At 39.2% G+C, this 27826-nt stretch overlaps 1 protein-coding gene across 1 annotated transcript in view; it reads left to right on the top strand.

Moving 5' to 3' along the window:
• The first annotated feature begins 364 nt into the window (after nucleotides 1–364).
• Nucleotides 365–27826, top strand: part of CCDC73 (coiled-coil domain containing 73) — a 63986-nt gene continuing 36524 nt past the window's right edge. The window contains exons 1-7 of the mRNA XM_075187480.1: nucleotides 365–506; nucleotides 7777–7848; nucleotides 10138–10209; nucleotides 11750–11785; nucleotides 15887–15961; nucleotides 19096–19134; nucleotides 27311–27446. Coding sequence (XP_075043581.1) covers nucleotides 372–506; nucleotides 7777–7848; nucleotides 10138–10209; nucleotides 11750–11785; nucleotides 15887–15961; nucleotides 19096–19134; nucleotides 27311–27446 — 565 coding nt within the window. The 5' untranslated portion in view covers nucleotides 365–371. The remainder of the gene's footprint in view (nucleotides 507–7776; nucleotides 7849–10137; nucleotides 10210–11749; nucleotides 11786–15886; nucleotides 15962–19095; nucleotides 19135–27310; nucleotides 27447–27826) is intronic.

Raw genomic sequence — 27826 nt, 5'->3', positions numbered from 1 at the left:
CCAAATTAGATACAAATCACAGAATGGCCATAACATTTGTGGACACATTAAATCGTCTGAGCCAAGCTGCAGGACTGAATTGAATAAAATATATCCAAATGAAAGCTAGCTCCTCTTTTGGAAACCTGATATTTCTAAATCAATAAAGCCAAGATAAATATATATTTTTTATTCCTGTAATTGTCATACATAATTTGGCCTATATTTAAGTATACAACATAAGATAAATAAATTCATTATTGTCTTTTTAAACAATGCAATGAAACTATTTGTCCAATTGGCATTACATTTATGAAAGTAGAAATATTCATATGCATATTAAAAGTAGATAACATAAGTTTTATCTTGCTGTCTTACAGGCCATTATAATAATGGACAACGGTGAAATGGAGACGAAGAATACTTCCTATACCTTAAAAGTCTCTTCGGAAACTCTGCTTCCTATCCAGCTGTTTGAATTTAGAGCACATTTGCTAGAAGCTGTGGAAGAACTACGAATGGGGCGAGTACGTGATATTTTATGGGCCAATTTTGCTCTTTCCCTTTTGCTTAAAAATGTTATAGGCACCTTTTGTGCGTTTGCTTAAATTCCCAGTAAATGTTAAAAAGCGTCAATCCAATATCGAAGTCACAATGTAGCAGTCACAAATGTCCAGAAAGTACCTTGTAATTCCAAAATGTAACATACATTCAAATGTTTCTTAGTCAGTGGAGTGCAGGAAATTGTCTTCTGTAGTCCTCATGCTTCTCATAGTGAGTATCATTTGACTTGAGGTATAGGGGATAACATACCTCTTACTGTAAATTATATGGATATTAGAAGTCACCGTTGTTCTGCGTCCATATAAATTAGACTGTAGGCTTCATACAGATCATAAAAATCTGAGATGACTTCTTAGATCCATAATAATTTACAATAGGGGGTGCATTATTCCATGTAATACATGTTTTCCTAATGAATGCTGAAGTAATGAAATTAGAACTCACTGTGCATACAGATATTATTTACAGGAGTTTATATATATATATATATATATATATATATACCATATTTCCCCTTGTATAAGGCACTACCATATATATGACGCACCTTAATTTTGGCCCCGAAATAGAAAAAAAAAATATTACGGTAGCTGTCAAAAAAGGCAGGGAGAGTGTAATGGCCGGCTGCTCTGATTGTGATCAGAGCAGCCGGGCAGCACACTCTTCCTGCAATCGCCCCCCTCGCTGCCACTGTACCTCTGTCCCCTTCCTCCTGGATGCGTGAATATCGCTGTCCCCCTCCTCCTGGATCCCCACTGCCACTGTGCCTCTGTCCCCCTCCTCCTGGATGCATGCATACCGCTGTCCCCCTCCTCCTGGATCCCGCTGCCACTGTGCCTCTGTCCCCCTCCTCCTGGATGCGTGAATATCGCTGTCCCCCTCCTCCTGGATCCCCGCTGCCACTGTGCCTCTGTCCCCCTCCTCCTGGATGCATGCATACTGCTGTCCCCCTCCTCCTGGATCCCGCTGCCACTGTGCCTCTGTCCCCCTCCTCCTGGATGCGTGCATACCGCTGTCCCCCTCCTCCTGGATCCCCACTGCCACTGTGCCTCTGTCCCCCCCTCCTCCTGGATGCATGCATACCGCTGTCCCCCTCCTCCTGGATCCCGCTGCAACTGTGCCTCTGTCCCCCTCCTCCTGGATGCGTGCATACCGCTGTCCCCCTCCTCCTGGATCCCCACTGCCACTGTGCCTCTGTCCCCCCCCTCCTCCTGGATGCATGCATACCGCTGTCCCCCTCCTCCTGGATCCCGCTGCAACTGTGCCTCTGTCCCCCTCCTCCTGGATGCGTGCATACCGCTGTCCCCCTCCTCCTGGATCCCCGCTGCCACTGTGCCTCTGTCCCCCTCCTCCTGGATGCGTGCATACCGCTGTCCCCCTCCTCCTGGATTCCCGCTGCCACCGTGCCTCTGTCCCCCTCCTCCTGGATGCGTGCATACCGCTGTCCCCCTCCTCCTGGATCCCCGCTGCCACTTGGCCTCTGTCCCCCTCCTCCTGGATGCGTGCATACCGCTGTCCCCCTCCTCCTGGATTCCCGCTGCCACCGTGCCTCTGTCCCCCTCCTCCTGGATGCGTGCATACCGCTGTCCCCCTCCTCCTGGATCCCCGCTGCCACTTGGCCTCTGTCCCCCTCCTCCTGGATGCATGCATACTGCTGTCCCCCTCCTCCTGGATCCCCTTGCTGCCACTGTAACGCTGCCCCGCTCCCCCTTGATCCCCCCCGCTGCCACTGTAACGCTGCCCCCTCCCCCTGCATCCCCGCTACCCCTGTATAAGACGCACCCATGTTTTAGACCCAAATTTTTTGGGAAAAAGGTGCGTCTTATACATGGGGAAATACAGTTTATATATATATACATATAATATATATGTGTGTGTGTATGTGTGTATATGTGTATACATTGGCAGTGTGTGTGTGTATATATATATATATATGTTGAGCGGATTGCACTCTGTAGTTTAGACTAGGGTCACGTATCCAGGTCTGAATGAGAAACAGATACGTGTGCTTGATAACAGACATGTGTATAAAGAAACTTTTATTTTAAAATTTACAAACGCAATTTTTTTTAATTAATCTTTTATCGCTCTCTGCAAAGCCTAATCTATGGCCAAGCAACTACTAAAATCTCAGTAAGCATCAGCGAATCATTTGCTAACCTCTAATTACAAGCAGTTCCAGTGATGGTCATCATCATCTGCTGTTTACAGCCACCCATGACCACCCACAAATAAAATCACTTTTTCAGCCATATCTGCAAATACGACCCAGTCTGAATCTGTACGCAATTGTTCGAACACGCTCTTACCGTACACTGCCCATGTCACAACACTCCTTCCCTCCCCGTCTCGCCTCTTCAGACGTGAGGAGTTGTAAGTGCCAAGAAGTGCAGGTCTGAATAGCTGCAGTGGCGTAAAAAAGCAATAATACGCTGCGCAATTGCCCTCTGAATTAGGTCTTCAGTGTAGATAAACCCTAATACATCTAAAGATCTGTGACTTGGAATCCTGTGTAAATTACGGGATGCAATTAACACTTTTAAATTGCGTCTGACTCTACATAGGCCCATAGTTGGGAAGAATACAAACTTGCTACATCTATAGCAGTGTTGGCTAACCAGGGACAGATCAGTATCCTCCTTTACAGCTCGATGTTGACATAATACATTGATCTATAGTAACTAATTATTGGGTAGCTGTATATAACAAATGATTATTTGTTTCATTATTTGTTCCTCTGTAAACCCTGATTTATAATTGTAGTCCCAATCAACTCAGAACTGTATTTGGCAAACTTAATTGTAGATATTTTTAAATCTTATTGTACAGGGATGCGGAATGTGCTGGAGTTCTATATATAAAGGTTAATAGTAACATATTTAGTAAAATAATCTGTTTCCCATGTTGATGTACTTAGGACAGTTTTGGTAGCTGTTTTGTTTTTTTTGTTTTTTTTTGCGGAGGGAGTTTTAATGAAGTATTAAAGTCAAAAAAGCGAAAGAAAGGTTTGATTGAGTATTATGAAAACTTGGTTTATTTTGTAGGAGGCAGATTATAAGTTAGAAATAAAAAAACTTAAAAAAGTGCCAATCAGCGTTTTAGACATCGTGAACATGAGCCAGCTGTATTCTGTTCCTAAATCAGTTCTGGGTCAGCAGCTAAAAAGCTTGAACAATTCTCTGTCCAGCTTGTAAAACCACAGCCTGAAGCAAACAAAGAAGACTTGACACTTTGTAAAGGTTACAACTGGTAAATAAACCATCAAATGACTCATCTTTTATTGTTATGATAGTGTTTATATATAAAAACACTTAAATGCTTGTAGTCCTAAGGCATGTAATAAAAAGAAACATTTTAAAGGTCTTGAAACAGTTTTCTCATTTTATGTAATGTAGTTTGGAAGCTTGCGAACTACGTATTTTATCTTGGCAGGAAAAGTTTCTGAAGTTTGTCATGTTTGCACTGCTAACGTGCATCTTTTTAGCAAGTGGGCTTTTTGGTAGAATGTTAGAACTTTGTTTCATACGCTATTTTATCTGTTCTTGTGTATGGTATTTTTATTGTGCCACAGTGTTTACTCAACACTTAATGAAGTGAAAAAGATAAAGTGAGATACAATATATTTTTAGAAAACAATATGGTGGCATCTTGGTTGCTTTACAGCATACTTATCAACTTTGGAGATCTCGCCTCCGGTAGGGGAGATCCTGGGGGGCGTGACCATGCGAATCGCACCATTAGGCCCCGCCCCATCTGTTAAACTGAATCATATTCGGCCTATTGCAGCAGGGGGTGGGACCCATATGCCTTTATTTTAGCCCCAACCCCACCCACTTCACCAACGACATAAGCAGTATGCTGGAGGATGCCCTGCTCCGAAAAATTTGGGAGTCTCCTCTAATGTCCCGGAATAGTAGACAACTAAGCTTTATAGCATTGGGGCCTTTTCTCTTGTGATCAAGTTATACAATGCTGCGGATTATGTTGTACAGAAAAGCTGTCTGCGTTATCCTGAAGAGCTGTTCTCAAAACAAAATGCTGCTAATTTTAGAGGTGTGAGGTAAACCCACCAATGGAAAAGTAGTCACACTACAAAAATCAAAACTGTGAAAGTTATTTAATTTTATGGAAGCTACTTGACTATACATAAATTAACATTCGTTCTGTATTGTCTCTTGATCTGTGAGAAATGGATTATTTTACTAATACAGTGGATTATGTTAGCACTGTTTACAAACAAGTTATTAATAATAATGCCCTGCAGATCGCACAATCTATCTAAGAGATAAATTGTTGTTGTGATTTAAATAAATCCTCTCTCTCAGAAGGTGGTGAAGACAACGGGCCTGATTTTGAGTTCGTAGCAAAGCAAAGAAAAGTAGCAACTTTGCACCTGAACAAACCATGTTACAATACAAGGGGTACAAATTGACTTTTTTTTTTGTACACAAGGAAAATACTGCTTGTTTATTCATGTAGCACACAAATACTTGATAGCTTTATTTTTACACTGAAATTAAAGGTAATCTATGGCATGCTGTATCCCAACTATAAATATGTCCCTACATTTTAAATGTACCTCTCCCTCTAATGCAAAATGTTTTTGCCAAGGTGCAAATTTGCTCCTTTTCTTTGCTTTGCTCCTACTCTAAATCAGACCCAAAGTGTTAAGTGCAGTTTCTAAAATTATATTTTAGTTATATTGTATTTGCAAATTGTTGCTATGGTAGAGTTGGTTTTCATCTTTTCACACATAAAATTATCATTAATACCAAATTTTAATAACATTTCAAAACTAGTAGGAACCAGCCCCCACTTGCAAGCTCTTTAAAACACAAACAAAATAATTGTATTTTGTCATCCATGTAGGAGTAAAGTAGGTTACTTCCTGATGCAGTGTTTACACATTAGTGATGGAAAATGATCTAACCTTAATTGCTCCATTTTTTCACTACATTGTTTGTGGTTCTGTAAGTAGCTGAACTAGTTTTTTTTGCATTTTTATATAGTCTGCATTGTTGGGAAATATGATGTGACTTAAAAGATACAATAAAATTGTAGGTATCATTTAGAACATTTCAGCTTTTAATATAATGCGACTTAAATATATTTGCTGATTGGTTGCATTTCTAAAAATGAATATATTTTTAATGCAAACTTAGCCGTAATGCAAAACTAGCATAGAAGCAGCGTCATGTAAAGCTGGACACACGTGAATCGCGTATTTTGATTTCCGTTTCTGAACGAACAACTGCATTTCTGTATAAACACATGAAGGCACTTGCATTACAATCCATTATAATAAAATCATCATTCATGAAGAATTGAACAAATTTAATCAGGTACATAAGAAATGCATTTTGCAGTGCACGTGTAATACTAACTAATTTTGGACCCCTAGGTTAGTAGCAATTGCAAATGAAAGGTACAGCCATGCCTGCTGGGAACATTCCTAATATGGAATGTTTTGCCATAAATGATGTAACTGTGGCAGATCGTTTTAGGATAAAACATCACAATCTATCAAAGATTGAGAAAACAGCTTTTATAAACATTAGTAATGGCGAGTCTTTAACAATAAAACTGGAGGAGAACGTGTTCCATCTGTTTTCTTTCCTTTTCTTTCCCATCATCATCATCATCATCATCATCATCATTTATTTACCTAGCTCCACCAATTCTGCAGCGCTGTACAGAGAATATTTGTCATTCACATCAGTCCTTGCCCCATTGGGGCGTACAGTCTAAATTCACTACCACACACACACACACACACACACACACACACACGAGTTAATTTTGCCAGCAGCCAATTAACCTACTAGTGTGGGAGGAAACTGGAGCACCCATTCACACAAACACGGGGAGAACATACAAGCTCCACACAGACAGGGCCATGGTCGGTATTGAATTCATGACCCAATATGGTTAGACTCCAATTGCTGTAATATCACTGTAGATCCATGTGTATATAGTACAAAAGTGATGTGAATATATATATATATATATATATAACTTCCGTATATAATATCTGTATAAACAGTTCTGATGTCATCTCTTAATGAATCCATAATTGGTGCCATGACTTTAGTCTTTATTGGGATGTTTGTATTATTCGGAACATTTTTTTTTGCAGTAGGGAGTGCATTTGCCTATGTATAATTTCTATATTAATCTTTCAGTTAATACATCCATTGTTTTTGTTTTGTATCATTCTTCTATGTTTACTTTAAGTTTTAAAACTAAACACAAATATCTTTTATAAAAGTGATTCATTGCACAATTATAATGCGCACACATTTCAATCAGCTTCAGTTTAATCTTCTTGGATGAAATTTTTCCAACGAAAGCTGGAGACAATCTTCATACGATCATATCAGACTGTCACTCGTACACATATCAATTTTGGAACAATTTCATATAAAAAGATCAGATTGATTGGTTTTTAGCTTGTGAGCAGGTTTAGATCTCTTTGCAGAGCTCTCAAGCAAGTTATCAATATATTGAGGTGATTGTAGGGAGGATTACAAGGCCAGCACATAGCAATGCAGAGTACATAAATCTTTATTTCTTCCGTTGGCAATTTACTGGTCAATATCATTATCATCATCATCATTTATTTATATAGCGCCAGCAAATTCCGTAGCACTTACCAATGGTGAACAAACATTAATAAGACAATACTGGGTAATACATACAGACAAAAAAGTAAGAGGGCCCTGCTCGCAAGCTTACAATCTATGGGACAATGGGAGTTTGAAACACAAGGGTAAGTGCTACATCATATTGCACAATGGACAAGCTAGAACGCAAAGCTAAAAGTATTGAGTGGGCTGTGTGTGTGGCAATGTTGGTCAGAGGGTTGTTGTCTTGTGTTAGCAGTGTAGAGGGTGGTAATAGGGTAACCTAGGGAGATTAAGATTGGTTGTATGTTTGTGTGTGCTTGTTTATAAATGCAGCGTTTGACAAAATGGTTAGGTGTTACTTGTACAAAGTATTTCAAGGTGCGCATTCTACTGGCAGTAACAATAATTATATTGTTATTTAATAAATTCATTCACCAGATGTATGTATGTACAACTATGCATGTTTATACCACCGTTTATCCAGATTTGTTCTAGTACCCTTATGGTTATTGATATTTTAACAGCACAGCCTAGCAACATGCTTATTTTGCTGCATACATGTTGTTAATAATATATTTTCTGTGACTTTTTTCTATGTATTTATCAGCTTGCTAATGCTCAGTACGAAGAACAAATTAGCAAAATTTTGATGGAGAAACAAGAACTCATGTGGAAAAATGTATGTACAGCTATATATATTTTCAGCACATTTGGATTAATACTGTAATACGTTTCTGTTACATACAGCCATTTTGTTCCAAACATGTACTTTTATGTTAGGCTTTATAACCTGCTATAGGGTTTGTCTGCTTAATATCCATGAAATGTGTAAGTTGCCCATAAACACAGATTTATGACTATCAATTACAAAATCAATTAGATGTTGATCACAGCTGGAGGACAACGCGATTGGATGGTGACTGTGGTCAGCTCTAGTTTGCTATCATTAGCCAACCACAGCTTATTGAGCCCCATAGGATCCAATTATTCATTCTGAGCACTGAACAACTCGATCTCTCTAATTTAGCTATACATGGTTGTGACTAAGCTTCACATAGATCTAGTCCAGGGGTTCTTAACCTGGTGTACACAGACCCCTCTGGGGTCCGTGGATAGATTTCTGGGGTCCGTGAAGTTGTATGGGAAAAGAATGACATCTTTATTTTCACTAATCTCTAGCATTTCCTTCAATTATGAATGTAGGTAGCAAACCACAATAGTATTCACATAACTCGTAGAATTTACAGTCATGTTTATATCTGTCAGGATTGTATATAGGATGGAGCTACTAACTGGTATTGGCACAACTGAACAAGGAGACGCGGAGCCTAACGCCCCACTGGTTTTCACCAGGGACCCCCGCAAGAGGGTTTGGGCTTGGCTGTAAGAGGTGCGCAGGTCGCGGTTCTCCAGGACAATTGCCAGTGTGGTAGTGGTGAGAGTAATCAAACGATCCGGGTCAAGCCAATCAGGAGAAGCGGTACAAAGGGGAAATCCAAATGGAAGGTCAGAGTAGCCGAGGTCAAACCAGTTATATAACAGAGCCAAATCAGTATCTAGGAGAATGGGTGGGCAACAAGTCGGGTAAAACCAGAAGTGCAACAGAACCAAATCAGTATCCAGGAGAATGGTCAGGAAATGAACCGGGTCAACATAGGAACAACAATAGCAGGAACAACTAGGAGTGCTATAGGCAGGTAAGACCTGATACTCTGGCACCATAATGGCACCAGAGTCAGGTTTAAATAGAGGTACCTGAGGGCTGATGGGATGGCGGTCAGTAATGTCACTAAACCCTGACAGGAAGCTAGAGAATAGCATCCCGTTACCTAGCAATGGAATGCGCTACTGTGCATACTCACAAAATGCGATGAAGGACAGTCCTGGTTGCCTGGCAACAGGGCTACCCCAGCTGGAAATGGCAGACGGCCATCCCCACTCCGTGTGAGCAATGCGGGGGCGGTGCCAGGGCCACCTTAACAACAGAATGGGCCCCCGGGCACAGCAGTGCACCGGGGCCCCTATATATAAATATATAAGTTAAAAAAAAGAGTTTTATTTATATATATATATATTTATTTATTTATATATATATATATATATATATATATATATATATATATATATATATATATATATATATGGAATTTATCTTTATATAACCTTTATAAATGATTTTCTGTACCATTAGTGTATGTGTGTGTGTGAAAAAAAAGAAGTGAATATATATATTTATATATAAAATTAGTCACTTTTTTTTTTCAAATCCCCCTCTTAACTTACCTTGTACTTCGTCGCTATGCTTCTCCATGCTGTGCTCGCAGCGAATGTCGGGCGTGATGACGTCATTACGCCCGACATTCACTGCGAGCGCATCACGGAATAGAGGACCAGGGAGTGAGCCGGATCGTCAACCGCAAAAGGTAAGTTTCTTTTTTTTTTTTTTCTTTACAGGATTTTTTACAGCAGACCTGCCAGGGCCCCCTTTCCCCCTGGGCCACCGGGCACCTGCCCATCGTGCCCAATGGGAAAGACGGCCCTGGGCAGTGCCTGACAATATCATATTTGGCGCTCCAGTTACAAGAAGAGGTCCATAGGCTTCACCAGACTGCCAAAGTTGTCTGAGGTACAAAAAAGGCTAAGAACCCCTGATCTAATAATTTGCTGCCTGCTTGAGACTGATATATGTGATACAGATGAAAGCAGGGATCAAACCTGGGCTCCTAGTTATCCTAGTTATCTAAAGCTTAATTTCATATTGCTCACTTCATACTTTAAAACATCTGTGCCAACTTTCCGGGACCCCAAAGGAAGCAGTTCCCAGTAGAATGTCTGACAATTGGGCACCTGTAGTTCCGACCCACAGGCTGTGCACGTCTGCTGTAATGTATTCTTTTTGTTATTTCCCTTAAAGTCAGCAATTGCCTGGTAGACAGTTTACTGCATCTCTGACATTTTTCTTAATTAGGAATCCTTATCCAATCAGGAAGAAATCCTAGAGAAGGGACACAAAGATGCTCTGGCTATCGTAAAAAAACAGGTACTAAACATTTAATGTAATTTGTGATTAACTGTATTGTGCTGCAGATTTGTGAGCTAATGTTCACTGCTTTGTCCTTTAATCTTAAGACTTATTACTTAAGCTTTTAATAGGAACAGGGAAGGAAAAAGAGGAAATTCATTAGAATAAACAGATAAACACAGTCACTGAACGCTGCATACATCATAAATGACACAGCACTATCTCTTAATTGTTAAGCATGGTACTGCAAAATGTGCCATGGACTTTGTATCCATTAAAAAGTAATTCAATTCAACATTAAAGTTTACTTTTTAATGGAATTAAATAAGATATGATAAAATGTAAAGTTCTATTTGCCTTCGGTGCACCATACTCTGACCTGATGGTTCCTCTTTAAGGCTCCGACTGGTCTAGTCCTGCTCTACTCTCTTCTACTACCACGTTTGACTGATTTATGCAAATTTAAAGCTCAAGTTGGAGAGGGGAGGGCAGCACTGGGCCATTAGGGCCTTCGGGGGGACTTGCTGGACTGGAGGATTGCCACACCAAAGGCAGGAATAACTGGACATTTTATCATATTTTATTGTACTTGCCTCAGACCTAAGACTTGGTTCACACTACAGAAAATGTCTCCCGATGTGTTACCGTTACCGATTTTACCAACAACTGAAAGAAAAAAAAAAGTCCCGATCAGCATGCCGATTCATGTGTACTCGCTATACACGTTTTACACGATTTACCTGCAGATCTGTGCTCTTCATCTGTCATAACCATCAGCTGAAAACATTGTGACTCTACACACTCTGTAAAAATCCATGGACTCTGCCGATCCTGAGTGCATACACACTGCAGAATTGGAAAAACATTGTTCCATCATTGAACAAGATTTTTAGACTGGTTTAAAAACCAAATGAAACGATATGATGAGGTTTGGAACGATAATCGTTCATTGTTGGAGCGTACACATTAATGTGATATCAGGCTGAACGGTCGTTTATTGTTTAACTGGCCCGATAATCGGCTGAAAACCCTGTAGTAAGTACCAAGCCTAAATTTAAATACTTGGGTGAAATTATTCTTTAAAGATCATTTACAAAGCTGTAAATCCTTTTATATTGGTGAGTGTGTGGCTTAGGTCATTAGGACGGTAGAGACTGTAGTGATGCAACCTTTTTGCTCCTCTTGATGGCTGGAGATGAGTGGATCGGGACATTCCTTGCTTGGGGTGGGCACAGCAATGTACTGCACGCTTCACCCACATGTACAAATCAGATCTCATGTTGCTGGATGAAATATTTTTAATGGTCGCCAAAGTATGGAGATTGTGGGGGTTATTATGAGTTGACCGCAAGCGCTGATTGTTAGCGTAAAATACTCTGTACCTGCCCACTTGTGTTGAATGATCGCTGAGCCACTCAGAATCAACGATACTGTTAGACACCTGTCAGTCAATGGGCAAGTCCCAGTTGTGATTTTATCCCACAGCACATTTCTACCCTGCTCAGACACTTTGTCCTGCTGTCCTTTGCTGAACCTTGTTTTCTATTTTAATTTGCAGTTGCAGGCAAAGATGTGCGCAATGGAAGAGGAAAAGGTATGTGCTTTTTATTTGGTATTGTTTTGTTTTTTTACATCTGCTAAATGGACAGTAAATACAAAACAATATTTGCCTTTTACAGTGTACACTGCCTCGGACAACAGAGTAACTAGACACACTGCTGATGGCTAATGTTATCTACCCTCTCACTGAGCCTTCCGCTTTGTTCAGGCCCTGACCGAGCATGAACAGTAATAATAAATTAATTTCTATGAACATGTAAAGCCTCTCCAACATTCCAGCCTTTTATAAACATTTGTTGATTTTGCAAAGTTTCTTTACAGCCATCATCACACATTAGTTATGTATGTGTAGACATTAGTCAAGAGAGGAAGATTACATGTAAAATATAACATAGATATATATGAATACAGTAAAATGTATGGGGGAGAGGGAGGAAACGCATGGGAGGGAGGAGAAGGGGGAGAATGATAACATCATTATTATTATTATTATTAGAAGGTCAGATTCCAAGATAGTTATAAATGCATATAGTATAATCCGTCAACCTGAATGAATGAGTGAGCCTGACAGCTCCTTAGGTTGTATCCTCCCTTATTCTGCATTTAAGTAACCAATCTGTGATATCAAATATGCGGCTCATATTGTGGTCTAATTACAATAAATATGCTTTCCATTAAGCATAAAAACGTATAACCCCCTTTTTTTTTTATATCAGCTAGTACTGATCTTCTATCACACTGTAAGGTTGTGAGGGGCTTCTTTTCCACCTATTTTCGCATAATGTTTTTTCCAAGTGATAATAAGGTTTTCAGTTAGGGCTGGGATAAAATCGGGATAATGTAATATAGGAATCCAGTCTTCATGAATACACAATAATAATACCTTAGGGTTTTTATATACCTGAATACCTGAATACCAGCATGCCGATTCCTGTGCACACACTATACACGTTTTACCTTCAGATCTGTGCTCTTCATCTGTCATAACCATCGGCTGAAAAGATTATGACTCTGTAAACTCTATGGAGATCTGCTTACACCTGAGTGCTTACACACTGTAAAATTTTCCAGACATCGTCCCATCGTTTATAGAGATTGTTAGTCCATTTATAAAGTCTAATCAAATGATACAATGAGCTTTGGAACAATAACACATGATTGTTGGAGCGTACACACTAATGCGATATCGAACTTAACGGTTGTTTATTGTGTGATTGGCCCAATAATCGAGTGAATTCCCTGTAGTGTGTAACTAACTTTACCTAAATGTTTACATGTGATAAGCCATGCTTTATCTGTATCATAGGATAAAATATATTCTAGGAGGTCTTGAGGTAACACTGATGCTGTAATGTGTAACAATGCAGCAGGTGTGTGTTCTTCCTCAAGTTGGGGATTAGCAACGTCGCCTTGGTCATTCAACCAGTCAGCAATTATTTTAGATCGTGCAGCCAAATTGAGAACCCTAATGTCTGGGGTAGTTTTGCCTCCATATAATTGGCTGTGGTACAGTTTGCCAGTACCTAATTGTCTTGTACATTTTTGTGCATCCAAGTGTGGTGTACACTGACGGGGGACACTTGCTTTTGGCTATGTAAGCCTCAAGAAGGCTACAGGTTTAATAGATGCAATCCTACCTACAGCGGACAGGGATAAATGATTCCAGTTATCCAGTGATTTACAGATACCCTGGACTATAGGGACACAGATTAGATTATAAAGGTCATACAGCTAGCAAGGAATGTTAATTCTAAGAATTTGTTCTTGCCAGAGGAAACCTTATATTGTATCCAGAAAGGCTAATAATGATAATAGTGTTCATAATTTCTGTTATTGTGATCTCTGTATTTGTGACAAACAGGCACATTTCATCTGCAAAAAGCGTCATTTTCAGAGCATATATGTAACATAACACATGTCTAGAAGTTCTTCAGTGGAACTTAAACCATCCCATATTTGCCATCAGGATCTGTAATCCGGGAGTGTTCCTTTAGCAATCAAAGGAGGCATGCACTACGTTAACCATACAGTTTATCATGTTCTGCAGGTACTAAGTATGTTTCTTATAAAAATAAGATATCTACTTAATGCGGTCAAAGATAGGTAATGCTTTTCTTTCTTTCACACAAGTTCAAAGACCACAGTTTAATATATATACATTTCAAAATACATTATTAAACTAAACACAATTGTACAAATACCAGACATCTACTAATAACATATTACACACAGATAACTTGGTAATGCAGATCAAGTTGTTTAAGAATGCGTGGGCTCAAGAAAACAGGGCTAGGTGTGCATATATATATATATATATATATATATATATATATATATTTAAAAAACTGAAATGAATAACATTGATCTTGTTACAATGCCACTTGTCAGCACATGAACAGTCAGTTCTTGAAGTTGATGTATTTCAAGCAGGAAAAATTGGCAAGCGTAAAACCACTGGATCAGAGTATCTCCAAAAAGACAGGTCTGGTGGGATGTTCCATGTATGCAGTGGTTAGTACCTACCGAAAGTGGTCCAAGGAAAGAGAACTGTTGATCTGGTGACAGGGTCATTGGTGCAGAAGGCTCATTGATGTGTGTGGGGTGCGAAGTCTAGCTTATCTGGTCCAGTCCCAGAGAAAAGTCACAGTATGACAAATTGCTGAAAAAGTTAGTAATGGCTATGATAGAAAGGTGTCGGAACACACAGTGCATCAAAGCTTACTGCATATGGGGCTGCATAGCTGCAGATCGTAGGAGTACCCAAGCTGACTCCTGTCCACTGAAGAGCCTACAATATCATGTGAGCACCAGAAATGGACCATGGAGCAATGGAAGAAGGTGGCCTGGTCTGAGGAATCATGTTTTCTTTTATATCAAGTGGATGACGGGATGCGTGTGCATCATTTACCTGGGGAAGAGATGGCACTAGGATGCACTATGGGAAGAAGGCAAGCTGGCGGAGGCTTGGGCAAAGTTCTGCTGGGAAACCTTGGGTCCTGGCATTCATGTGGATGTTACTTTGACATGTACTACATACCGACACATTATTGCAGACCAAGTACACCCCTGCATGGCAACGGTAGTCCCTGATGGTAGAGGCATCTTCAGCTGCAGAATATGCTCAGCAACACTGCAAAAGTTGTTCAGGAATGGTTTGAGGAACATGACAGAGTTCAAATTGTTAACTTGGCCTCCAAATTCTGAGGATCGCAATCCGATCGAGCATTTGTGGGATGTGTTGAGAAGTCCGAGTCATGGAGGCCCCACCTCGCAACTTACCGGTATTAAAGGTCTGCTGCTGCCTTCAGAGGTCTTATGGAGTCCATGCCTCGACGGGTCAGAGCTGGTTTGGCGGCACAAGGAATCCTACACAATATTGTATTAGGCAGGTGGTTTTAATGTTGTGGCTGATCAGTGTGTGTGTGTATATATATAATCAGGTCTGTAACTTAGAATTCTAGCGCCTGGGGTGAGAAAGACAAATGGCGCCTCCCTAGACCTCAATTTTAAGCAAATGAACCTAAAACATTCCTAAATTGCGCCCCCCCGCTTTAGCGTTGCGGCCTGGGCAGTCGCCCCTATCGCACAGCCCTAGTTACAGCCCTGATATATATATATGTGCTTGTTGAATATCCTATTTCAAAATCATGAAGTTGGTGCCTAATTTGCTGCTTTAGCTACCTCCACCTTTCTGGGAAGGCTTTTATGCCAGTCTTTGGAACATGGCTGTCGGGATTTATATCCATTTAGCCACAAGAGCATTGGTGAGATCTGGCCCTGATGTTGGGCGCAGTCAGAATTCCAATTCATCCCAAAAGTGAGGTTGAGGTCAGGGCTCTGTGTAGGCCAGACAATTACTTTCCTCACCTAACTCAGGAGACCATTTTCTGATGGACTTCACTTTTTGTGCATAGGGGCATGGTCAGGCTAAAATGGGGGCATCCTCAAAGGCTAATGTTTGACTATGGAGATTGCAAGACTGTATAATTGACTTTATGCACCTGTTACCAATGGGTGTGGCTGAAATTGCTAAAATACTAATTAAAATATATTTTTGGCCATGTACTGTATGTCTCTTCTTGTAGTTTACTAACTATTTCTAAACTGTTTTTTTATTGTGTTTAACTCAATTAAGGGTCGATACCAGCTGGCTGCAGAAACAAAGGAAAGAGAGACTCTTGGTTTAAGAGAAGACATAAAAGCATTGCAGGTAAAACAAAGATTTAGAAATTAAATAGCGTAATACAAACAATGGTCATTCTGTTGTACATTTCTCCAGAGATGTAACATGAAATCTTGTTTTGCAAGTGTGTGCTAAGGGTTTTGTTTCACTAATGGTTGAAATCTGTAAAGCTATGGAAATTGTAACACTAAATATATAGTGGATACACTTGTGTGATTGCATTGGGACATTTGTAATTAATAGTTATTGTCATATTTAGTCAAAAAGTGCTTTATATGTCATTGTTTGGCAAAGACAAGCCAGCAGTCTAACATTTTCAGTAATTATTTGATCACCTTGTTGCATTGCTCCTTTGGAATCTTTGCTTAAGCCCTATTACTCCCAGAAAGTGGATTTGCGTCAAGAAACACAAGTGCAAACTGCATATGAAAACACATGTGTTCGATATGTGGGTCACATGTGGTATAGGTTGTGTCACATATGGTATATGTTGATATGGGTGATAATCATATTTCCTCTGCAAATAATACTGACACTAAAATGCCGACAATTAAAATACTGACAAGTAGGAAAAACCTAGCGTTGTAAACACTGACAGGCTGTCTTGGGAAACCCCCACAGTATAAATAGACCTTGCGTTTATTTCTCATTCAGAGTCACGCATTAGTCCATAGAAGAACTAAGTCTCGTTTTTTGTTATCGGTTTCTTGTTTTGCGAAGCCTGTTGCAGTGGATTTATTCTGGGGTCTTTTGGACTGAAGAGCAAAAGATTTCTACAGCCATTTTGTAAAATTTTGGGGTCATTGTGACTGAAGATAAGAAGATGTTTGCATGGACTTTTGAATATAATATGGGGTCTTTGTGACTGAAGAAAAGAAGATGTTTGTCATGAACATTTGCGATATAATTTATTTTGGATTTTAATTTTTTTTAACTAATCCTGGTCCTGGAATGTAAATTTTTTCGGACAGCTACAGGACCTTTGGGAATAATTTTGTTTTGTTTGGGTATGGTTACAAGCCTTATTGGATTGAAAGCATCGAAGATTGGAACCTATAAAGATGAAGACATCTGATGGTAAGTACAGGGTGATTCAAAAGTCGCAGTACACCCTTTTATTTCAAAAACTCTACAGGAATTGGGCCGATTGGCCGATTTCAAGATGGTGCCCATGTTTGGTACATACCGTAAAAGAGAGATCACGTCACCCATACCTTACTGGAGTATTCAGGTTTCCCAATTTCCTGTAGAGTTTTTGAAATAAAAGGGTGTACTACGACTTTTGAATCACCCTGTATTTGGGGTTTTATTAGTTTCATTAAAGAGATGTGGTTATAAAGAAGGAAATGTGTTTTATTTAAGGATTTTTTTTTTAATTAAACTAATGTGGTGTGAATGAGATAGTTGTGATTTATTTAACATTTTACTTTGTAGAACTACATGTCTCAGCGAGCCCAGGGTGTTAGGGCATAGGGTCCACTGAAATGAATAGGCCATTTATATAAATGGGAAAAATACAGCACAACAGTGGCTAAACGGCTCTTGTAAACCCCTAATAAGTACTTACACAATGCACTTTCATAGAGATGAATCAACGTTCTCAAGAACGGGGTATTGACGCATACAATCAAACAGATTTTATATTTCACATGCGTTGTGCTCTTGCATTAAAAATGTCAGACGAAGTGTTTAAATGACAGTGGGTAAGAGGCCTAATCTAGCTGAACAAGCATTGATATTACTATATAGACAAATAACTGATCTCGGCTACGATTAGATTAGAGAATTGTACCAATGGCCATTAAAGGTATGCTGTGCATTTGATTCTTATTAAAATTCTTTTACAAATAGATTGTTTTCCCTGTCACCCTGAGCATGCTTAATCATCTTCTTAATGCTGGTTGCATTTTGGAACCAAAATAAATGCCCCCACAGGGATGACCTTATTACATGAGATCAGCTAGGATTTGTTTTGCCTTGTTCACTGCATGCCACAGCAGAAGTGATGTATAGTGTATCTCATGGTCCACTGCCCCTGATACACAGACAGATGAGAAATTGAAGAGCAGCCTCTAAGTGAAAGAAAGACATTTTATACTAAATTATATTTTGACCTGTAAATGAAACAGTGATACCTGTCACAGTAAAATATAATATTCTGCTTGTAAATAGTTGACCTGTTTTTAAATGAGAATAATAAATATTTGAAAGAAAATGTGGTGGAGGATTTTGTGTTACTTTATCAACTATAGCAAATGTATTGGGGAAAAAATATGGCTCAACCAATTTTCTTTTGTTCTTACTTTTTGTTATAAAATAGGTAAATATTATTCTGATCATTTTTCTATTGTTTTGGAAATACCGTTCAAATTTCACTTTACTTGTATTTGTGTCCAACTTTTAATTGGAAAGATTTTTTTGAGATTTAATATATAATTGTGGCAAAAGAATCAGAAGTTTATGCAAATATTGTTTTATAATATCATATGCCGCCTTAGCCTGGTTTATCTCACTTATATTGGTCATCGCATCGATTGCCAATTAAAGATTGATGGTGTCAATTGTTACCCTTCTGATGGAAGGAAAGGTGCGGATCGGGGCTTTCCTTTCTGCATGTGGGTAGGTACAGGAAGGCACCCAATATTGTGTCCATTTAGAAAAATGTTATTTAATGATGCAAGACAGTAGTTAAATTAGCTTTAGTGGGAGGAGATTGTGCATTTCGATGTGGACAATTCCTAGGATTCCAGGTAGCTATAGAGCCTTGTTTACACATAGTTGGAGGTGACTAGTCAAACATTAGTCTATACCAAATCTTTGTGGCTGGCGCACTTAATACTGGAAAGTACATTTATAGGTAGTTCTGATGTCCCGCCACTGTCAGGATTTACTTACGGGATGAATGAGCCTGGAAGAAACAATATTTTAGGAGAAAAATGTAAAGATTGCAGTTAGTTTTAATTCATTTTAATCAGTACTTTGAAGTGACATTAACACAGAAAATGAGGTTTATGTCACCAAAAAATAAATGATATTATAAACAAAAGGTTATTTTACCTTAACAAAGATCGCAGATTTTCTTTCATTATATTGAATAAGTTAGTTGCTTCATAATACAATTTTGATTTGAGTACCATGTATGTTTTCTTTCCCTCTGGTAGATTTCAAAATACAACTTGCAGAAAAAAGTACAAGAAATGGTAAGTAATCTTATAAACTATTATCGTGTGTTTTTAGATGTTATTTATAAGGTGACAACAAGTCTTTGCTGTACCATATGTAAGGTTATTTTGTTGTTTATATAATATTATTCTACAAAATGTAAACATACAAGTACAGTAAGGACTCCCACACATAAACTAACATTCTACCTTACAGTAATGTATCCTGTTTTCTTTAGATTGTAATTTGTGTTTTCAATGTATGCTCAACTAAAAGATATACCAAGCTGTGTTTTTTCCCCCCCAAACAACTGTGTTCTTTAAGGAAATAAAAATACCATTGTTCTATTGCATGACTGTATTGTGCCATTCATTAATTTAATTTATCATATAATATAAGCAGTAACATTTGTGTACATAGAAATCCATAATAGAGTGAAGTAGCAGAGATTGTGGAGACCTCATCCATATATTTAGTTCTGGAGAAGGATATTAATACATTTAAAACATGCACCTTAACAATGAGTGTATGATCAAGTTTTAGGTGTAAATTCTGATTGGTTGCTATAGGCAACATCTGCAGTTTTTCAGACACGCAGCTTGATAAATTTACCCCTTAGAGTAATTTTAAAAAGTTGGAATCAACGGAAACCTGGTTTAACAACTGATATAATGTTTCAAATATGGACAAGCTGTATAAGCCAGTTGGAAGAGTTTTGTTGTCTGATCAGTTCTACAGAAGACATTTAGCACGCTTCTCTCTCTGTTAAAATATTGATGTGTCATCTTTAATGTGACTAGATTAAGTGAGCTCCGAATTGACCTGACAAGTGTACTGAATCTTGTTACAGCAGAACTTTGAATACAATGCTCTCTAGGACCATACAAACTGTAGCTCAAAATTGAAGAAAACTGTTGGATTATATCATCTAGAAAAGGGATGTAATATATTAAATATTTCACTTTGCTAGATACACACAAATATGCAGTCTTCAGGGCAAGCGTCCACAACAATTATCTTTTTATTTTGTATACTGTCAGGGATGGCCGCCAAGCAATTAAAATGTTAACACTTAACACCTCAAGGCTCTGTTACACAAATGTACACGCAGTCACACATTAGTTTTGGTAGACAAATGTATTAACAATTCACACATCAGCATTCAAAAGGTTGGCATGGTCAAACAATCTTCTTCATAAAAGGCTGTGAATTATTTTAGAGCAATAAGGACAGTACTTGTTAAATGTTAGATTTAGTATACAAATAGTACAATGCTTACAGGTTATAAAACAATTAAGATGACATGACATACATAAGCAAAACATATAAAATAAAAGGATAAAGTTTCAGTGTATAAACTTACATACAAGTTGCATAATCTGCATCAAGGGAAATTGGCTTGGAGGATGGACAGTTTATCAATATTGATTGATTTCCCAAAAGACAGACAATATCTTGTAAATGATCTCTTCTTCTAAAAGACACTTTTCCCTCCTACTAATATGTGGTCTCCAGGAGGGCCTGTGACAGAGTTTTACAACCACAATTTACATCTTCCCTGTTTAACTCCCCAAATGCTAAAATGTGACATATTTTTCCTGGGGAGTGTAACAGAGACCCAATTTTTTTTAATAATAAATGCAATACAAATGTACCAATTTATAGATACTAAACATTCATAGGTCCAGTGGATTAGTTGCGCTGATACTGACTTCCTCTTATTTCCGGAGTGATAGACCGCTTTATTTGACGTCTTGGTTTGCTCTTCATCATACTGCTTGTTGATACTAATCTGAAATTGATTTCTAGAAAACTATGAACTCTCCATAAATGTCCATATTGTATTACTGCTGTAGTGGAGTTTCCTCTTGGCTAGGATAGTGAGTGACCTGGGTGCTCACTCCACTAGGTCGGCCAGTGCCTGCTGGGTGCACTGAATTGAGCCTTGGCTGAGCAGCTGGGTCAGGCTGCTACCTGGACCCCAGTTTTACACATTTGCCAAGTTTTATAGGTTTATCGTGTTTGCATCTAAGGATGCCAGTTTTGGAAGTGAGGTGCTTCACACTGCTTCTACGGAGCGTCCCCGCCTGTAAAGACAACCTTGAGACAGTCCCCAATTGAATTCCTGAGAAAAGAGGATTTTTACACTTATGTTAAATCCTTTTCTCTTAATTAAACAGGGGACACTAGACGCCTACCCTTTATGCTCTAGTTCTCCCCTGGTTGTTTTGGGAGGACATGGTTGTGTTCTCCTCCCCTTGTGTATGTGTTGCGCCTACTCTGTCTGGTGGGGCTAGGTTAAAAAATAACTAAAGCTCTTCTAGGCATTATGTATAACGTGGGAGGAGCTACAAATTCAAATTTTAAATTGCTCACAATCTTGGTTGCAACTTCTCCAGTGTCCACCAATGGATTAAAAGAAAAGGATTTAACGTAAGTTTAAAAATAATTGGTTTGACAAGAGACTTATTGAAACCTAGTAAAATTCTTAGGGGGGAATTCAATCCCCCCCCCCCCTGAAGTACCGCCGCATTATAGATTTTACCGTTATCACGGTAATATTAACCCGGCTTTCTGCTCGCAGCTCAGGGAGCAGCGAGCAAAAAGCCGGCGTTAGAACTACCGCAATATCGTTAATTACGCGTAACTGTAATAGTTTTAGCGCGGCGGTTAGTGCCATACAGTAATCTCCATTTTTCAAGGGTGCACATATCATGAATAAGTCTAAGGGGTATATTTTAATATTTACTAAACTGCGGGTTTGAAAAAGTGGAGATGATCAGATTCTAGTTATCATTTGTTTAGTACATTCTACAAAATGACAGCTACAACCTGATTGGTTGCTATAGGCAACATCTCCACTTTTTCAAACTCGCAGTTTAGTGAATTTACCCCTAAATGTTGCAACCTAATTTTTCTTTGGTGAAGTTGGATCAGCTGGTCCATGACCATAAGTGCGGTTAGAAATATTGATGAATTCTTGTAATTTATAATTAAGAAAACACACCTGTCACTTCACAAGTATTCAATTTATTCAGAATGCTGAATATAAAAAGCAAACATATTGCAACTTAGTTTGCATTTTGTCTTATTTGTCATCTTATCTCATCAATTACTCAAATCAGAGTTCTGCGAGCTATCAGCATTTCAGTGCTGCTTCCACAATTTATTAGTATCATTTAAAAGTCCTGCAAGGAAAAAAATTGAATGAAAACAAAGCTTCCTGTGAAAATCCTGCAGCAGGTCTGGTCTTTAGCAGTAATGACGGATATCAAATGCTTGGCTGTGGACACGCTGCCAAGCTTGATTGAATAAAAGCTGTGAAAATTCTTCTGCTCGGCTGGAAAGAAAAAAGATAATATTGTCAGACTATTACAAACGGGGATTTTAATTAACCGGCTTAAAAATAAATGTCTGATTTAGCTTTAAGTACCCTGACATTTGGGCTGAAAATCATCTTTAACGCTAGACTGGTTTCACACAGAATATGGTGAAATTGAATAACGTGTCCTTTGACCCGAATGGAAGTTAAACATCAACACCCAATATAACATAAACATATCTTATGTGTTAATAATTTCCGACCAATGTGCATCGTGATTCCAAACTTCATGTTTAGAAAAGATGCGAATAGCCTCATGTACACTGATAAGATTGCGTTTTCCCTGATAGAATTTATAGTGTTTGAAAAGTATTAAGAATTTCCTTTGCTCCGCACAGTTGGGGGGATTAATATTATTCTTACATACATATATAGAGAGCAAAAATGGCAAATAATGAGTTCTGTCCACTGGGGAAGTGAGTTTGCAAACAGCAATATATGAATTACTGTACCTGTATTAATTTGAAAGTTTGTTATACATATATGGGAAAGTACATTATGCAGAATCATGTTAGCATAAACCAGACACATTCTTTCAATAAAGTTAAGAAAAGTACAGTTGTCATAGTTGGCTGCTAAGACTTATCCCACCTCTGTGACATCTCCAATTTCTCCAATTTTGTCTTCCACTTTTCGACCATAACCTCCTGTCCATTCATTTTTCCCTTCCCCCTGCTCCACTACCCCTAGATAAAGCTGCCCGCACTCAGCATCATCTTAACAACCTTGACTCCCTCCTTGTCGCTGCCTTTCACACCTCCTGTCTCCCATCTCCTTCATATGCTTCTAAGTTCCTTTCCTCCCTCTTTGATAGCATGCCATCACCTTGCCCACCTATTGCACCTCTGCCTTTCCACTGGCGTTTTCCCTCCACCTTCAAAAATGCTCTTATTTCAAGGTTATTAAGATACTATCTCTTGACTGGTCCTCCCTCTCTAACTACCTCCCAATCTTTCTCCTTCCATTAGCTTCCAAAATCCTTGAAAGTCTTGTATTCATCCATCTGCTCCATTTCCTCTCCTCCCACTCCCTACCCTCTACAGTCCAACTCTCCACTCCACAGAAGCCAACCCCACCAACGTGACCAACGAACTACTCCTAGTTAAGTCTAAAGGTCACTTCTCCAAGCTCATACTACTTGACCTCTCTGCCTCCTTTGATACTGTTGATCACTCTTTCCTCCTTGACAATCTCCAATCCATTGGCATTTGTCACACTGCCCTCTCCTGGATCTCCTACTATTACTTTGGTCGTACATTCAGTGTTTTCTCCTCTCACTCTTCCTCATGTCCCCTGCCCCTCTTTTTCCCTTTGGTCCCTCAAGGACCCGTTCTACTCTTCTCTCTCTCTCTATACCACCTCCCTATGTAAACACATATGCTCCTTTAGCCTCTATACTGATGACACTATTTTCTCCTGTCTTAATGCATGTGTCAAACTTCAGCTCGGCCACCTTTACCTGTATCACCCAACGCCACAATCAAACTCAATATGTCCAAATCTGAGCTTATTATTTACCCACATTCCAATGCAATAGTTCCCCCGACATACCGCTCACCCTCTCCCTAGTTTCCCATGCCCGCTGGGTGTGATTCTCTACTCTGCCCTTAGTCTCTCTCGTCACATCAAGGCCCTCTCTGAGTCCTGTCGCCTGCTCTTCTGAATTATTGCAAAATCCACCACTCAGGAGGTAACTAAATCCCTGGTCCACACGCTCATCATTTCCTGTCACAACTATGGTAACCTATTCACTGGCCATCCTTTCACTACTCTCTTCCATCTTAAATCCATCATGAACGTTGTGGCAAGATTAATCGTTCTCTATCACAGCTCTGCATCTGCTGCATCCCTCTGCAAATCCCTCCTCTGGCTTTCCATTGCCTTTCGAATCCAATTTAAGCTCCTCACCCACACATATAAAGCCCTCAACAATGTCTCTCCTCCTTACATTGCTGAACTTATCTCAAGATATACCCCTGTTCAACCCCTACACTCCATTTCTGACCTGCACCTCTCCTCTCCGCTTATTTCTTTCTCTCACTACAGCTTCCATTACTTCTTCCGAGCTGCCCCACACCACTGGAACTTCCTGCCTCTCTCTACAAGACTACCCTCCAATTTTAAATCCTTCAAATGCTCCCTCAAAACTCACTTCTTCTTGCTAGCCTACTATCTCTCCTCTTAGACTCCTGCTTTATCATCTGCTCCCACTCTCGCACATCTTCCCTGTCTACTCCTTCTGTTTCTAGAATGAAGGCGCTCATGGCCAGGGTCCTCTCTACCCTTTGTCTTCTGTCTGTCTGTCCTGGCTATTGTCACATTTACAATGTACACTGCATATGATTATGCTGTATAGGGCTATTTACTATGTTACTGCATGTATTGCTATGTTTGTGTTATGCTAATTTGCACCTAAATATTATCTGGTTTATGTATTATTATTGTATTTATGTACTATACTGTATGTATTTGTTTTGTATTGATGTCTCCCAACTGTACAGCACTGCGGATTCTGTGGCTTCTTATAATTAAAAGTTGATGATTCAATGTAAGGTTGTAAAGCTAAGGTTCATGTAGAAGAACAGAATGGTACCTTTCTAATGGATATCTCCACCCAAATATAAAATTTGTATGTTTACTTGGTTCTCAACATCTGCCAGTCACCATCCCTGCCAGCTCTGTCTCAACTTTGCTCCAATGTTCTAGTATTTTTCTTGTGCTCTCCTGTGTTACTGACCTTGGCTAGTTTTACCATTCGTCTGATATTAGAACCACACTTTCTTTACCATCCAGCCTGTTAGTGCCAGCACATCACCACCAAGAGGCAGATTTAAGGGCCGTGACCTACGGTTTCCCTGTGGACTCGCCACGGGCTCCCTGCAGCTAAGCCCATATTTCTTTGCAGGAGTTCCTGGCAAATACCAGGGGGTCCGTTAGACTCTGCTCTTCTATTCTGCTGGCGCCAATCTAAGTTGACACTAAGAATCCATTTCTTCCTGACCCAAGTGCTTGAAATACACATTGCTGCTGTGACTCTGGCCAATTGCGGTAAATACCAGTAAAAACAGCAGAGAAAAAGAAGCCTATAATTGCTGTTTGGTGATGTGTCATACACACAGAAATGATCACCATATCTCTCCTCCTACAGACTCTGTGAAGAGCACCCAGAATTTTAGAGGTGAAATCACAATCAGCCAATCAACAGCGTTTAGTTGTTGGTGATCGTCATCATCATATGGCTGTAAAAGGCGTATCTGCGTCTGTGCATTGATCGCAGGTCCGCGGACATGCCCTTAATGTACTACGATAGAACAGACATTCCCTCCCCCATCAGGCCTCTTCAGGTTCAAGCAGGCGCAAGTGTGGATGCGTGCAGGGCATAGGTACATGAGTAATTTTAGGGGCATAGGCAAACCGTGGGGGGGTTTCCTAGTGCCTGGAACCCCCCCCCCCCACCTCCAAGCCTGGGGCATTGTTTAATTGAGGTGGCTGGACCCTGCTACCGCTTCACACAGCTCTGTTTGAAAAGGGAGAGCTGTGTGCACCTAACAGTAGTACACGCAGCATTGCCCATGTATATTATGGGGATAGGAAGAATTGGAGAGCAGCCAAGCACTGTCTAAAATTATAGCCACGCCCCCGTGCATGCTGGTCACGTCCACTGGCGGCGTGGTGTGGAAACCCCCCTTTTCAAATCCTGCCTCTGCCCCTTAGGGGGGCATTCGTTCAACTGTGCATCAACCCCATAATTACCAGAATGGCTATCATGGATTCACCAGCTGGTGTCATGCTCCTATTTCCTTATGCTTGGTATAGTGCATTTTCAATATAGGATTCACAACTATATATATTTCCATCAATCCCTAATCCTATGTTTTTCTAATGACATTTTTGGAATGGACTTAGTATAGTCAGGTTTTTACTTTTAAAAGAATTCCTTTGTATAAAGTGTGTACTTGTGTGATTTATGTGTCTGTGTGTGCAATGGACGTACTCCTGCATTATTGTGGTATTTATGCCACTTTGCAGTAAAGTTTTCGTTTTATACTTACCTCTTTGAATACTGTCTATAATGAAGTAAAACTTTCTGAACAGAGGCACCTTGCTATAAGTAGAGTTGGAACTATATTACTGCAGGGACAAGCTCATTTTCTAGCTGTTGTAATTGCTTTAAGTATTGTATTACCAATTTTATTATGTAATTAAAAAATGTCAATGAAAACTGGCTTACGACAAATTCAGTCTAAAAAGTTAGAGATAATTTTTAAAATAGTTGTTGTTTTTTTGCTTATTATATTCCATTTATTGCGCTGTGTTTAATTTCATACCTTATAAAACATGAACAATGAGCATTGTATATTCCACTCTGCTCATGTTATGTTACCCATTCCTTTTGATTACCATCACCTTTTATTACTAATCCTTATCTATGTATAGTACTTTTAAACCTTAAAAAACTGGACCATGAAAAAAATAAAATATACTTTATTTAATAGAGATTTAATGGAAAATTGTGAATAGTGTTTAACAAACATGAAATTGAAAGTAATTAAATGAGACCATAGTGTTATTGTTTAATCTAAAGACATAAAAAATAGAGATTGCTCGGTTGTAAGAGGCTATGCCTGGGTGACCCCGCGCCTGTATTTTTAAGCAGTTATGTACACTTAATTAATACTTTTTTTATTAATTGGAAAACACCTTATTATTTTTTTTTGTTATGAGTTATTGTGTGGTAGGCATTTGGGCTGATTCATATTGGCTTGGTATGGAAGGAAATAGTTATTATTTTGTTATATAACAATTTATGTTATTATGTTTTCTTCATACAGGAACAAAAACTACAATTGCACATATTAGCAAAGGAAGACCACGCTAAACAACTCGGCGAATGTGAAAAATGCTTCGGAAATGTGACACAGCAGTTTGGGATGATAAAAGAGGTGCATGAAAAGATAGAGCAAAATGGTAAATCCCATATAGTAAAACCACATTAAATTGTGGAAAGTGTGTTTACTACCAATCAGTGATTTTTATTCAGGTGAACTATCAGCAGTGAATTTATAACGGCACAAAAAAAACTTTATTGCTACCATCTAACTTTTGTGCATTTTCTTCAGAGTTTACAAAAAAAAATAGAAGGGTCTGAAATTCTACATCAGTTTATGATAAAAATATGTAAAAATATTTTCAGACCATTGCCAGCCATTGCATCTTACAAGTGCTACTTTATCATGTATTAGAATCCCCTTTGGAGTTTAGTGACCACAGAACACATCAGTGACTTCTAAAATCTGTATATTTCACAGTAGGTCGTTCAGTGATCAGCATTATAGGCCCTCGGGCCA

This window comes from Mixophyes fleayi, chromosome 10 (assembly GCF_038048845.1).
Source record: "Mixophyes fleayi isolate aMixFle1 chromosome 10, aMixFle1.hap1, whole genome shotgun sequence".
NCBI lineage: Eukaryota > Metazoa > Chordata > Amphibia > Anura > Limnodynastidae > Mixophyes > Mixophyes fleayi.
The sequence above is the reverse complement of the archived record's forward strand: the minus strand, read 5'-3'. Positions and strand labels throughout refer to the sequence as shown.